The sequence below is a fragment of the Anolis carolinensis genome, chromosome 6, assembly GCF_035594765.1.
Source record: "Anolis carolinensis isolate JA03-04 chromosome 6, rAnoCar3.1.pri, whole genome shotgun sequence".
Taxonomy (NCBI): Eukaryota; Metazoa; Chordata; class Lepidosauria; order Squamata; family Dactyloidae; genus Anolis; species Anolis carolinensis.
Window position 1 is genome coordinate 59,882,201 of NC_085846.1, and position 15,062 is coordinate 59,897,262.

The 15,062-nt window shown below is 40.4% G+C and overlaps 1 protein-coding gene across 1 annotated transcript in view; it reads right to left on the reverse strand.

Moving 5' to 3' along the window:
- itga9 (integrin subunit alpha 9) overlaps positions 1–15,062 on the reverse strand; it is a 404,663-nt gene that overhangs the window by 52,337 nt on the left and 337,264 nt on the right. Inside the window, exons 24-26 of the mRNA XM_008112818.3 lie at positions 12,731–12,856; positions 10,277–10,396; positions 7,254–7,355 (exon numbers count right to left, since the gene is read on the reverse strand). Of these exons, the coding sequence (XP_008111025.1) occupies positions 7,254–7,355; positions 10,277–10,396; positions 12,731–12,856 (348 nt within the window). The remainder of the gene's footprint in view (positions 1–7,253; positions 7,356–10,276; positions 10,397–12,730; positions 12,857–15,062) is intronic.

The following is a 15,062-nucleotide window of genomic DNA, read 5'->3' on the forward strand; positions in this document are numbered from 1 at the left end:
CCTGCTCAGTCATGGAAACCCTGAGGGGGCTCAGAAGGGACCTTAGAAAAGCCATTCTCTCTTAACCTAAGTGAAGGGAAAAGGCAAAATCACTTCTGAACAAATCCTGCCAAGAAACACCAAGACAGGGTCACCTCAAGTTGGAAATAACTTGAAGACATGCAATAATAATATCAGAAGTATCCCATCTATTTCACTGTTAAATCTCACCAGCTGTTTCATGTCCATGAAACAAGAGAAGAAAAAGAGATGGAGGAGAAGTAATGAGTTACTGTTGAGGTTCAAAGCTGTCACACTCCCTGCGATTTCACAGCAATTAGCTACAATTATATTTGCAATTTTAGTAAAATTATACCACTTAAAATCATTAAAATCGTTACACCTTTCTTAAAATAGTTAATATACATATTTTTACATACTTTAAAAATAGAGGTGCATTAGCACAAAGCAAAGCATAAGCTACCAATTGATGTTCCTTAATTTTAATTTAAGAGGATTCTACTATAGCTGCAAAGGTAACTGAAGAGTTACCATTACATGACAAAATTAGTGAAATTATTCTTCATTAAGTCACACTTTGGTTATACCTCCCTTGTTGGAAAAAACAGATTAATCAACTAAACAATTACTGTACTTTTGGGTTCTGGGGTGGAAGATAAATTCATATGATAAAATAATGAACGGGAAAAAGAAAAAAAAAACTCAAATGGAGAAGACTTCAAAAGGAAAGGGATTAGGCCAGTTGACAAAACTTTGGAAATTGTTGCAAAATCTAAACTGTTCCCTTCTGGAAAGGGGGAATGGTTTGACTACCTGGAGCCAAACCACATGTCTCACTTTTCGCTTTCCTGAGTATGACCCAAAATAAAGTGTACCGGGCCAAGAGAAGCCAAGGGATAGATGGAAATTCCATGGCTGAAGATTAAATAGTAACATTCACATTAGAAAAGAAAGAATTTGCACACGGATGTTTCAAAACTACAATATGACTAGCATGCTCCTTTTCAGCTTGTGCTCCCCCAAAACCACAGCAGCCTTATGACTTGAGGTTGTGTTTCTTTTCTACAATGCAAACGTTAACAATAATTGTTCTGACACAGAACTATTTCAGGAAATTCAATCTGGCAGTAATAATAATTATTTTAAAACCAACAAAATAATAAACAGAAATACCGCATTTCATGTAGACCTATACTATGTATATCATTCTTTCTCATTTTACTGTAAGTAATAGATATTATATGTATGACCCTGTCTGAAAGATGATGATCTAAAAGGACTTCATGTGCAATGACTACCCAAAAAGGTTGAGACTTCTGCAGTATATAAACTTGGGATCTGGGGATTTCAAAGAGTCCCAGACCCTGTATGAGAAACACACCATCGGCTAGGAAGTTTATTAGACATGGCTCTGCTTGCATTTCACAAGAAAACTTGGTTTATACATTTACCCAAAAGTCATCTCTGTGATACCGACAGGAGAGTGTTGTTGTTGAGCTGATGGAAACTATTCCGTGACATGATCTGAGAGGTCAAAACATACAGGTTGCGGTGTAATCATAAAGCTCATGGAGTTTGAGAGCTACCTTCAATTATCATTTGCAAACCTTTGGTTCAATATTTTTTATCATATACTGTACACTTTTACTGCCACTCTTGCAAGGAGTTTGGCTTCCACTCTGAGGCAGATGCTGACAGTGGCATAGAAAGAGTTAATTTTTAAGCAGTAGGTTTGATAGCATTTTTCCTTAAGCCTGGCAGTCTGAGGCTGGGGAAAAATATAAAGGCTGGAAATCAAATAGGAGAGTAAATGTTTCTACAAGAAGCCCACTCTACGGTCTTAACTATTAGGCCACCTGCATACTTCAATTTCCTTTACTTCTGGGCTATATAACCCTTGGGACTTAAGGGGAGTGCATCCTGTCTGAGGATGCTCTGGTTCCCCATAGTTAAGCTATAGGGAACCAGAGTGTCAATTAAAGGATAGTTTGGTTAGTTAGTTGCTTAGGGACCCAATGTGATCACTTACGACCTCATCACATTGATAAGGTCGCATGGGGTGATTCATAGCCTCTGTGGTGAATTGGCGGAAGAGCGGGGCAATCCCAATGTCCTGGCTCACACACAGAGATGCTTCCCCATTCCACACGGGAAAGTATTCCCACACGGCTCCACCCCGTGCTAGCCCCGTTGTTCCTTATGGAACACAGGAACCCTCACATATTCCGAGCACAGGGTCGTAGGATGCTTGTACCTATGTCATCAATAGATCCCCGCTGGAAGTCAGGGTGCGTTGTGTGATGGGTGGCGTGGGGCTCTGTGGATCAACTGGGGCACAAGCACCCTACCACACTTGCAGCCCCCCATGTGATGAAGCCCTTACTGTGAAGAGATGCTGGATCCCATCAGGTTAATGACTGAAATGCTTCTCTGCTCTGCACCACATGTTGCATCATTTACGAAGAATGCCTTGTAACAGTAATGTGTATCACTTTTTGGTACCCATTTGGGAGATCTGGGTCCAGCTCCAAATAGCTCCTACAGACAGTGCTCTGCAAGCAACCAAATGTCTTGTTTGCTCAGTTGAGCTTGGCTTGATCATTCATAATGAAAGCAATTCAAGCCCACCTTAAATTTAAGTATCTCTAATGACATTTGAAGCAGTTAAATCTCTGGGAAGATTTCTAATTCCTGGTTTCATCAAGTGTAATTGGAATTGTGGCTCTAAGCCCCTAGAATGCATTTAACATGGTAGCCAAATTGTTTTAGGCTGTGATCCCAACCACATTTGCTTGGAAGCATGTTCCACTGAAAGCACTTCTAAACAATGCATTTCAGATTGGTGTGCCAGCCACTATTAGAAAACTTGGAAATTATTTTAAACAACATCTACCAAGGATATCTTGATACCTAAATACAATGAAGTACGATAAGCAATCCGATTTTCCACACAACCACCACTCCCATGATACACACAGGAAACAGGCTGCTTTTTATAATCTGCAGCTTTTAAAATGGAATATTTGGATTATGCTCATGCTTTTTAGACGAATAATATTGAAAGAGAGGCTATGAGGTGGGGAGGCACACTTTGGGCTCACACATTATAAGTAAATGTGGACTGAAAATGACAGTATGTTTTTTAAAAAGTGCTTTTAAAAGGGATGATTTTGAGAAACACACATTGGCTGTGAATACTTTGTGGAAACTCCTGCACTAAGTGTTCGCATACTTTCCCTGAAATAACTAATAATTTTTTTTCCTAAATACAGTAGAACCCCGGTTAACGAAGTTAAATGGACGGGCCGCGTCTCGGATAGCCGGATCTCTTGGATAATAGGGAGGCTCGGCCCAGCACCTTTACTGAAGGGAAGGGGAAAGCCTTCCCTTCAGTAAAGGCCTGACGAGGGCTCGCCCCTTGGGAAGCACCCCACAAGCATTGCTAGGCAGCAGCTATCACGGGGCGCTTCCTCCTCCCTCTCCCTGTCCTTCTCTCAAACACAAGAGAAGGAGAGGGAGGGGTGCCCCCAGTGGCGCCTCGGATAACCCAGAGCCTCAGTTAACCGGAGCTCGGTTAACCGGGGTTCTACTGTAGTGTTTAAAGTAGTTTCTAAGTTTTCCAATGCTGGTTATGAATATGTATGACTGTTCCTGTATTTGACACACTTCTCCACTTCACATACTTTCCAACAGTTTAGAGATGAAAACTGTCATAAATGTGGCTGCGATGGCCAAATGCTTCCATGAGAAAGACCAGACATGCCAGAAGAATTGATATCCTTTCACTTTTGCCTTAGTCTAGTAGGAAATGGAAGATTCTGCCCCCTTGGCTCCTTGCTTCCCTGTCAAGTTCATTGGATACAAACTATTGTTTGTACTTGGAAGCTGAGAACAAAAATGGTTGAAGTAGAGAGATACTGGGACATTTTAAAAGCAGATGAAAAATCAATATGACAAAGGGCTAATTGGGACCATCCTTGTCAAGCCTGCTTCACCAGCAACAACAACAACAACAACAACAACATAGTTTTATTTTTATACCCCACCACCATCTCCCTGAAGGGACTTGGGGAAGCTAACATAATGGACAGAAAGCCCACTACACATAAAAGCAAACAATCAATTAAAACAAAGTCACCACTAAAATAAAACAAGAACATCATAAAATACAACTATCTGTATAAACACAATAAACATAAGAGAAAAAACAGCAGCATTGAGGCTCCATCAGACTGTGTTCAACAAAAACCAATGACCATAATTACAAAAATTGGCATGACCCAGCTGTAAAAGGGTCGGGCATGGGATAGCACAAAATAACGTACAATAAGGCCAGGAAAATGGATGGGGTGCTGAGTACTATCTGGCGACCTAGGGACTGGGCATTTCTAACTAAGAACTAATAATTATCAAATGCTTGCTGGAACAACTAGGGTTTCAGATCCCTGCAAAAGGAGCACAGTGTAGGGGCTTGTCTAATATCCCTGGGGAAGGTGTTCCAAAGTCAAGGGGCTACCACTAAGAAGGCCCTCTCCTTCATCCCCACCAGCTGTGCATGTGAGGGTGGTGGAAGCAAGAGGAGGGCCTCCCCAGAGGATCTTAGATCCCATGCCAGTTCATAGGGGAAGATGCTATTACTGTTCTGTCACACGCTGGGCCTGTAACTATTGTCTTTTGTATAGGACGTATACTTTATGCCCAGCGGGAAGCCAGAGCACCTCAAAGAGAGGTTCTTGAGGATTTTCCTGAAAGGTATGGTCTTTTGAGTCTTTAATGAAATAACAAAGTCTTTATTATTGAACAAATAATAAATCTTCAAGGAGTCAAATAACACTTCAAGGTTTCCTTAATAAACTGTTGGCTTTTCAATCTTGTCCCCAGGGGATGGGCAATCGGCTTTGGATAACTGTACTTTCTCTGTAAGAAGAAAAACCCCTTATAACCTCTCCCAGGCTGTCTATCATATGGGCCTAGCTGATGTGGGACCTACTACCGATTCTAAATGCGTCTGGGCATCGAGTAGACCTACCAACCAAGGCTTGCAGATGTTTCAGCTGGGGTTCCATGGATCTGTGATGCTGTTCTCTCTCCGAGGTTTCTTTGGAAACTTTAGGGCTGTTTCCCTTAGGAACTGTGAGGCTGAGAGGCTGTGAGCTCTCAGCCAGAGCTTTTGGGACTTTTCCCCTGGAATTTCTGTTTCTGTTTTCTCGGATGTTCTATATCCCCGGAAGTTCTTGAGATATGAAGCTCTTCTACGGGAAGAGCTGGTCTACATCCTATAGCTTAGCTTCCTTAAGTGAGACTGACTTTAAAATGGCTCCTTCCCTTCCAGAGCCCTGAACAAGGGGCAGAACCAAGCTTAATGATGATGGACAGGCGGCCTGCCCTATGACTGCAAACATTAGCAGAAAGAAAATAAAGTTGGAGCTTCTGGTACAGCCGTACCAGCACAATTACAAAGATAGGCAGGGCCTGAACCATTTATGGCTTTGTAGGTCATAAGCTGCACCCTGAAATGGGACCGGAAACTTATCGGCAACCAGTGGAACTGTTTTAGTAGGGGCATTGTGCGCTCCTTGTAATTAAGGGTAAGGTTTCCCCTGACATTAAGTCCAGTCGTGTCCCACTCTGGGGGTTGGTGCTCATCTCCATTTCTAAGCCAAAGAGCCGGCGTTGTCCATAAACACCTCCAAGGTCATGTGGCCGGCATGACTGCATGGAGTGCCATTACCTTCCCACCGAAGCGGTACCTATTGATCTACTCACATTTGCATGTTTTCGAACTACTAGGTTGGCAGAAGCTGGAGCTAACTGCGGGCACTCACTCCGCTCCCCGGGTTTTAATCTGGGACCTTTCGGTCTGCAAGTTCAGCAGCTCAGTGCTTTAACACACTGAGCCACCGGAGGCTCCTCCCTGTAATTAGCTCCAGCTAAAAACCTGGCTGCTGACCTTTGCACCAGTTACAGTTTTCGGACTGTCTTCAAAGGCAGTCCCATGTAAAATCCATTGCAATAATTCAGTCTAGATGTAACCATGGCATGGACCACTGTGGCCAGGTCAGGCTTCTCAAGGTACAGACACAGCTGGCACAGCTGTAATTGTGCAAAGGCCCTCCCATCCACCGCTTACACCTGAGCATCAAGCGTCAGCGCTGAATCCAGGAGAACTCCCAGACTGTACACAATACAGTGGGATCTACTTTTCCCACTAAAATGGAAATCACAAAAAAATGGAAACTAGAGGAAGGAAAATAGTCTTTCCTGGATACATTTTGGAAGAAGCTTTGAAGTGGGCTCTAGACAGTTTTACTTGACATAAGTTTTTTCATTTCACATGGGAAGTGTTCACTCTGAATGAAAAGTTTGATGAAAACAATTGAAGTGTTCTTTGCTTTGGTGGTGTAAAAACCTATCACTATCTTTTCATCACTGCCTCAATTAGAAAACTAAAAAGAAGTGCCAATGAAGACATCTGCTACATTACCTGAGGTATACCTGTTCTTAATTAGGTGAGAATAGAATTATTTAAAATCCTTTAAAACTTATTCATGATTTCAGAAATTGGTTATATCAATATTAAATATTTAATTTTTTAATTGTTTTGGGAAGATTGAAACTTTGAAAGGTAGCTAGGAAATGCACTAATCAATTATCCAACTAATGTGTGTATGAGGAGACATAGCAACATCTGAAGCTAGGACAGTTGGCTTTTACATAAATATTTGATTCACTTGCTTGTTCCTTTTGACCCTCAAAAGTTAAAGAAACAATTGAAGTTGCATTAATTGACTTGCTACTTGGAAAAATGTTTGTGGGCCTTAATTCTTGGGAAATGTGTTTGAGATTGCACTGCAACTGTTTTATAATATGAATTGATCTTCCAGAAGGAGATAACTTTCAAGGATTTCCAAAAACCTGTGTTCGATTACAGCCGGTTTCAGCTTCACCCTGGGAAACTGAACTCATTGCTTAAGGTATGGTTGAAGCCTTTACAACTGTGGGTAGCAACAGCACAATGTGCATTAAAGTATTCTGACTAACATTATTTGTAAAAGGGACCAGGTTTATCACAGCAAGCAAAACCACAAGAGGATTGTAAGACAGCAGCACTGCTGGGGAATTCAAAGAAAGGCACGTTCATTCGTTTTTGCAGGCTAAGCTTAGGCCTGTCCACAAATTCCTCACTCTGGGTAGGCTAATCTAATGCATACCATATGCGTAACACAAGCCATCTTCAAATTTCATTCACTCACCGTTGCATCTTCTGAATTTCCGTTGGGTATTTCTACTGCCCGGATGGTTGTGTCCACCCTCACCTTCGCTCTTGTTATGAACTGAATGACAGATGAACTGTCCTAAGAATTGAAAAAAAAGTCAGAGTTGAGGAGCGCTGTTAAGCACACCGCCTTGAAAAACTTTTTATTCACTGGCTCATTCATGGCCTTAAAATAGAAACAAATTCTACAAAACACTATTGCAGATCTAAATCCAACCCATCCCATTAAATTTGATCTGCTGGAGTACTGTTTTCTTCATTTTCAAAATTGGGTTTGAGCTGGATGGAAAATGCTCCCATCCAGATATATTCCCCAATAAAAGGAATGGTACACCACCAGCAAAGAACATCTTAACCCAAATGATTTTCACATAATTAGGAATAGATATTGAAATGCAATTACTAAAATGCATACTAATATGTATGCTTTTTCCCCTTTTGCAAGAGCGAGTTCCTCTCATATTTCCTACAAAGATTTCAAATATAAATGATCCAGCTGGTTAACTTTTTGAAGGCGCTGTTGAATTATATGCCCTCTACTGGTTTCACATCAGCATTTCAGTATCTTCTTTCCAGAAGTTTATATGATAGTGAAGTTTTCTGATGTGAGGGACCAGACAGGGTTTCCTCCATGAGATTTTGCAGCTTTATGTTAAGGAATGATGGTAACCTTTCCAATGCCAGAAGCTACCTGTCATCGTTTGAGTCTTTTCTGGTGATGGGATACCACACTGGAGAAAAACAGACTAGTTTAGAGGATAATGTCAAGATGTGTGATGTACATAATTTTGCCCTCCAAGAGAGACAAATAGCTAAAAGGATCAGGAAAACAACTAAGACATTGCTGCTGCTGTGGGGTAAATGAAGGTCTTGTCCCCAATGAAATATCCCTTCAATCCTCACATTTCTAGCATTTCAGTAACTTTACATTTAAATTTCAGATGAGTACTTAGGCCCCTTCTACACTGCCATATAAAATCCAGATTAATTTATTTGAACTGGATTATATGGCAGTGTAGACTCATTTAATCCAGTTCAAAGCAGATAATCCGGATTGTTTAACAGTGCATAAGGAGCTTTTGACATACAATTTAGACATCCAACAAAAAGAAAAGAGCTGATAAAGCAAATATATGAGTTTCAAGTGTTATTATCAACTGTTCATTTTATGCAATATGGAACTTGGGGAGGAAATAAAGAGAATCTGAACTCAATCGGCTGTAGAAATGCAGCATGGCAACAGGCACATGTAGGAATCCCAGTGCCCAGTGTGTGTGGCTTCACTCAGACCCTTTCGACACTGCTCTATATCCCAGGATCTAGAATCATAGAATCATAGAATCATAGAATAGTAGAGTTGGAAGAGACCTCATGGGCCATCTAGTCCAACCCCCCGCTAAGAAGCAGGAAATCGCATTCAAAGCACCCCCGACAGATGGCCATCCAGCCTTTGCTTAAAAGCCTCCAAAGAAGGAGCCTCCACCACAACCCGGGGGAGAGAGTTCCACTGTCGAACAGCCCTCACAGTGAGGAAGTTCTTCCTGATGTTCAGGTGGAATCTCCTTTCCTGTAGTTTGAAGCCATTGTTCCGTGTCCTAGTCTGCAGGGCAGCAGAAAAGAAGCTTGCTCCCTCCTCCCTATGACTTCCCTTCACGTATTTGTACATGGCTATCATGTCTCCTCTCAGACTTCTCTTCTGCAGGCTAAACATGCCCAGTTCTTTAAGCCGCTACTCATAGGGCTTGTTCTCCAGACCCTTAATCATTTTAGTTGCCCTCCTCTGGACGCTTTCCAGCTTGTCAACATCTCCCTTCAACCGCAGTGCCCAAAATTGGACACAGTATTCCAGGTGTGGTCTGACCAAGGCAGAATAGAGGGGGAGCATGACTTCCCTGGATCTAGACGCTATTCCCCTATTGATGCAGGCCAGAATCCCATTGGCTTTTTTAGCTGCCGCATCACATTGTTGGCTCATGTTTAACTTGTTGTCCACGAGGACTCCAAGGTCTTTTTCGCACACACTGCTGTCAAGCCAGGCGTCCCCCATTCTGTATCTTTGATTTCCATTTTTTCTGCCAAAGTGAAGTATCTTGCATTTGTCCCTGTTGAACTTCATTTTGTTAGTTTTGGCCCATCTCTCTAGTCTGTCAGGATCATTTTGAATTCTGCTCCTGTCTTCTGGAGTGTTAGCTATCCCACCCAGTTTGTTGTCGTCTGCAAACTTGATGATCGTGCCTTCTAACCCTTCGTCTAAGTCGTTAATAAAGATGTTGAACAGAACCGGGCCCAGGACGGAGCCCTGCGGCACTCCACTTGTCAATTCTTTCCATGATGAAGATGACGCATTGGTGAGCACCCTTTGGGTTCGTTCGCTTAGCCAATTATAGATCCACCTAACCGTAGTTTTGTCTAGCCCACATTTTACTAGTTTGTTTGCCAGAAGGTCGTGGGGGACTTTGTCGAAGGCCTTACTGAAATCCAGGTACACTACATCCACAGCATTCCCTGTATCGACCCAACTCGTAACTCTATCGAAAAAAGAGATCAGATTAGTCTGATTCCAAATTGTCCTCTTATTCCAGATTATCTGGCTGTGGAGATCATATAATCCAGTTTAAAGCAGATAATCTGGAATCAGATCCTGGGATATAGCAACCTCAGACAGGGAAGGCACAACAGACCCAACTCTACCTGTTACATAAATTTGTTTGAAGACTAAGAGTCATTTTAAATACAATGGTAAGCACTGCTGTTTCTTTAGAATATAAATTTATGGATTGTTTATAGTGTAAAAGAAATCAGAACCGGGGACTTTAGGTGTGTAAAAGGCCAAAGTCCTAAAAAGACGAAAGACATATAAAAACCTATCAGTTCTATTTAAAGTTTCTGTTTCTAAGAGCTGCTCAAACACAATCATGTATATACCTCCAGTTCAGTTCTCATTATGTGTCAGATTATGCAAAGAGCATGTAAAATTATAATTCAGACAGTTACACTCACCTTTTTTAGTATTTCAGTGTTCAATAGCATCTGGATATCTATGTTGCGAGATTCTGCTTTTGCTAGTGAGCTTAAGTTGCAATGTATAATTAAACAAGGTCTGCCTGGTCTGTCACAATCCTAAGGGAGACAAGCAGAAAGCTGTCAAGCAAATGAAAATTGGGATGGAAAATAAAAAGCAGGCACTGCAGAGTTTTGGATTAAGGACAACATTCACATGCCAATGGGATTTTGGCCTGCATCAATAGGGGAATAACGTCTAGATCCAGGGAAGTCATGCTCCCCCTCTATTCTGCCTTGGTCAGACCACACCTGGAATACTGTGTCCAGTTTTGGGCACCGCAGATGAAGGGAGATGCTGACAAGCTGGAAAGCGTCCAGAGGAGGGCAACTAAAATGATTAAGGGTCTGGAGAACAAGCCCTATGAGGAGAGGCTTAAAGAGCTGGGCATGTTTAGCCTGCAGAAGAGAAGGCTGAGAGGAGACATGATAGCCATGTACAAATATGTGAGGGGAAGTCATAGGGAGGAGGGAGCAAGCTTATTTTCTGCTGCCCTGCAGACTAGGACACGGAACAATGGCTTCAAACTACAGGAAAGGAGATTCCACCTGAACATCAGGAAGAACTTCCTCACTGTGAGGGCTGTTCGGCAGTGGAACTCTCTCCCCCGGGCCGTGGTGGAGGCTCCTTCTTTGGAGGCTTTTAAGCAGAGGCTGGATGGCCATCTGTCGGGGGTGCTTTGAATGCGATTTCCTGCTTCTTAGCGGGGGGTTGGACTAGATGGCCCTTGAGGTCTCTTCCAACTCTACTATTCTATGATTCTATGATTCTATGATTCATTGTTGTTGTTTTTGTTCATTCTTGTTCACCTTCATAATAAGTATCTCATTGGATAAAACGGAACCTATTGCCCATTAGTTGCAATCAAGGTTGGATCTACACTGCTCTATATTCCAAGATTTGATCCCAGATTATCTGCTTATCTCAAATTATCTGCCAATGTAGACTCATGTAATCCACGTCAATTCAGATAATCTGGGATCAGTTTCTGGGATATAGGGCAGTGTAGATCCAGCCGAAACTAACCAATTGTGAGACATAATGAGGGTGTGGTTCAACAGCATATCCTCACTGTGATACTTGAACTTCTAAAATGACGACTAAATCCATACACCATTGGAACCACTTCATCCATACAAACAAGAACCACATAGCATAGTACGGCCTCCTATCTACAGTCTCAATATCCATGGTTTCACTTACCCATGCTCGAAAAATATTCCCTTGGACACGTTGGTGGGCCTTTTTGGTATGTTTCTTGTCCAAGCATCATTCAAAAATAGGGTTTATCTACAGTTCAGGTATTCATATGAGGCCTTGGAATGTATCCCCCATGGATAAAGAGATCGTACTATATAGACATTTAATACTGGCTCTGTGCAGCAGGCTAAAATGGAGTAACCTGGTAGTTTCACATCCTCTTTTAGGCTGCAATTCTACAACTTAGTAGAAGCTGCTGCCTTCCAGCAAAAAAGATGGGAGAGTGGTCTAAATTAGGATAAGGTAGTGTTGGCCTGGTAGGACTTGTTTTTGAGTAAAGTACATCAAAACAGGGTTGTGAGTAAGAGTGAATGAGTGTGAAGAGTGAATGAGTGTGAAACTACTGTATACTCACATATGGGTCAGCATGTCTTGGAGCCAAAACTATGGATTTTGAGATGATCTATGGATAAGTCAAGAATCATTCCACAGAAGGGAGGAAACATCAATCCTGCCATAAGTCATTCAAAAAGGCCAGAAGTGGGGTTAGTGTGGAAAGTGTGTGTATGTGGGGGTGTATCAACGTTTCTTTTAAATTCTACCAAGATGGACTAAGATCTTGCCTTTTGTCACTCTACTCAGCGTAGGAATTAAGGTACAGCATTTATACTGACCCATGGATATGTTCTTAAGCAACTGGTACTAAGAAGAATCTGCTTCCAGTCTTATATGAAATCCTTACTGAGGATTGAAGCATGGAATTTATCATCTGCTGTACTACATCAAATATCTGTCTACCTACCTGCAGTACTTAATAGTAATCATAACTAAATCATGAGATTAGCACAGATGGTCTTCTCTAAGTAAAATTAACATTGAATTTGGAACACTGAAATTTTGTCTTACTTTTCTGACTCTCTGCCTATTTCATCCCCCCAATAATCTGCCATATAATTATGCATATACACGAATGCAAATATTTCAAATGGAAATGCATAAATGATAAGTAAAATTATTAAATTAAACCTTATTTATATACTTTTCTTTTGTTGCCAAACACAGACAGAAAGTGACACATGTATTCACTGACCTCTAATGGTTGTTGTTGCAATTAAGAACCTCTGCACTAACTGGGCTCCAGTGTTAAGTAATACATTTCATTTACAGAAAAGATAATGAGTAGAGATTCTTACCAGGACTCTTCTACCAGACTTGGTAAAAAAAGCAAATATTGTATGAAAAATATTCTCCTTTTCTTGAGGAATGACACATGGGGTTGGGTTTCTCTGAAAAGAGCAGTTCCCTTTGTCTTGTGCAACCTAAAGGAAGACCAAACAAAACACATATAATTTACTTGTACAGCAATCTTAACTGCACAAAGGGCTTGTTGTTAGGTTATGGGAGCAGTAGAGTTACCACTCTCCCATGCTTCCATTACTGGTAATAACAGCTTTCTGATAGTACTGAAAAGGTACAGGTAGGTTTTAAAGGTATTTAAAATGACCATGCCTTATTAAATTACTCAATAAACTTAATTTAGAGCATAAATTTACCTCCTTCATCTCATGTATCTGATCATTTGAACGTTTTTGTACACACAGGGTATCCATTATTTTTCACTGCTGATTACTTTATATGTTAACTCATTAGATCTTGAACTTGTGTTTTTTATTGACTCACTGGTTCTGCTGTTCAGGCAATACTGATTAGATGGGAAGAAAGGGCACCTACACTGCACAAACTGAAATATATTTCTTTCAATGGATTTGATATTGTAAGTCACCATACCTTGAAATACACCTGAAAACTGAAATCAACCATATCATATAAGGCACCTTAGATGGATGAGAATCATCTCAAAGTAAATTCATGCTATATCAAAACTTGTGCTTGTATCTTCCAATAAAGTTTCAGAATGTTTTGCTCATCTACTGATTTTGGGAATGTAAAAAGTTTTTAGGAACTGTTTTAAAAAAAAAAACCTACAAGGACTATCTCCTTGAATTTCTATTTTCAATGATACAACATAACCAGGGCATCATTCCTCCCTAAGTTTCAGAAATATTTGAACATCCACTGATTTTTAAGGAAATTTAGCCAAATTAAACTTAGCACCAAGGGGCCAACCAGTCCAGCCCCCTTCTGCTAGGTAGGAAAAGCACAGTCAAACCACCCCAACAGATACTCATCTAGCCTTTGAAATAATAATGTGTGAATCTTACAAAATAGATATGACAAACAAATTACAAACAAAGTTTTGCACAACCCTAGTAGCAATATTGTTAAGAAAACATTGTATTTTAGCAGTAAAGCATGTGCTTTCCAAATGGAAGATTCCATTTATATTCTGTTCTATTTACAGTCAGTAAGATCAGGCATAGGAAAGTCAATGGCCCCAGACCCCGAAGAAGTGCTCTTATGCAAAATATGGTAGGAGATGGATCTGACCTGGCTCAAGGATGCTTCCTATTCAGAAGGACATGGTGTGATTATTCTGATTGTGGTTTGTTTGTTTTTTACAGCATTGAATATACTGCTTCTCAGAAACAGGATATAACCACGGAAGTAATAAAATATGCATGATCCCATTCAGAAAAGAATATGATGTATGCAACATACAAAGTAAGTTCACCTAGGATTCTTTTCACCACTGATGTACACATCAATAACTTTGTTGTGCAGGGAGAACAGAAAGAGAAATAGCAGTACACTTTAGCCAGGCAGATCTTCATCTTCTCTAATGGCAGGCAAAGGGCACATACATATTTTTAGGAGATTAAATGCTTGAAAATGTAAATAGGAGGGATTTACAGTAAACATAAATTAGTCTGATAACAGATACTGAAACAAAAAAAAATAGTATTTCAGTAAATTTATTTTTTAGAGAAATAACTGCAGGCTTTCTTATTCCTATTTGGGATTACAATTGGGTTTTGAAAGAAACTTGAGACACAATGCCACTAAATATATGATATAACACAATTTTTGTTCCAGGGTTATAAATGTCATTTCCTAATTGGTTCTATCTTTTAAAAAAACATGGAAAACATTTATTAAATTGTGCAAGAGATCCTGCAACACATTTAGTGATAGTTTTTCAGTAAATATCTCACAGAGTTTCAGCCAATTCAACCTAGTTTGTGGCAGCCACAAAAACAAAGTTTCTGAAATATAACAACTTCTTTCAAAGTAAGTAATACACAATTACACAGGAATAAAACTTCCAAACCAGGAATATCTTTTTGGGTTCGTTTTCTTTGATTAATGAATATCATGAACACTTTGCACATTTGTGAATTTTTTTATAGTGTATAGGGACAACATATGCAAAGTGATATAAAAACTGTTCTATAGTTTTCTCAATGCATATACACATCAAAAATATGGATGCGGTCATATATACAAATACCCATAAACCATTTTGCAGGCTTGAGCACATGCGCTACCAGTAATGGCAAGGGGGTGGCAGCACACCAATGAATGTAAATGATGCAAAGCTACTCCAGTCTTTATTTGCATAGAACT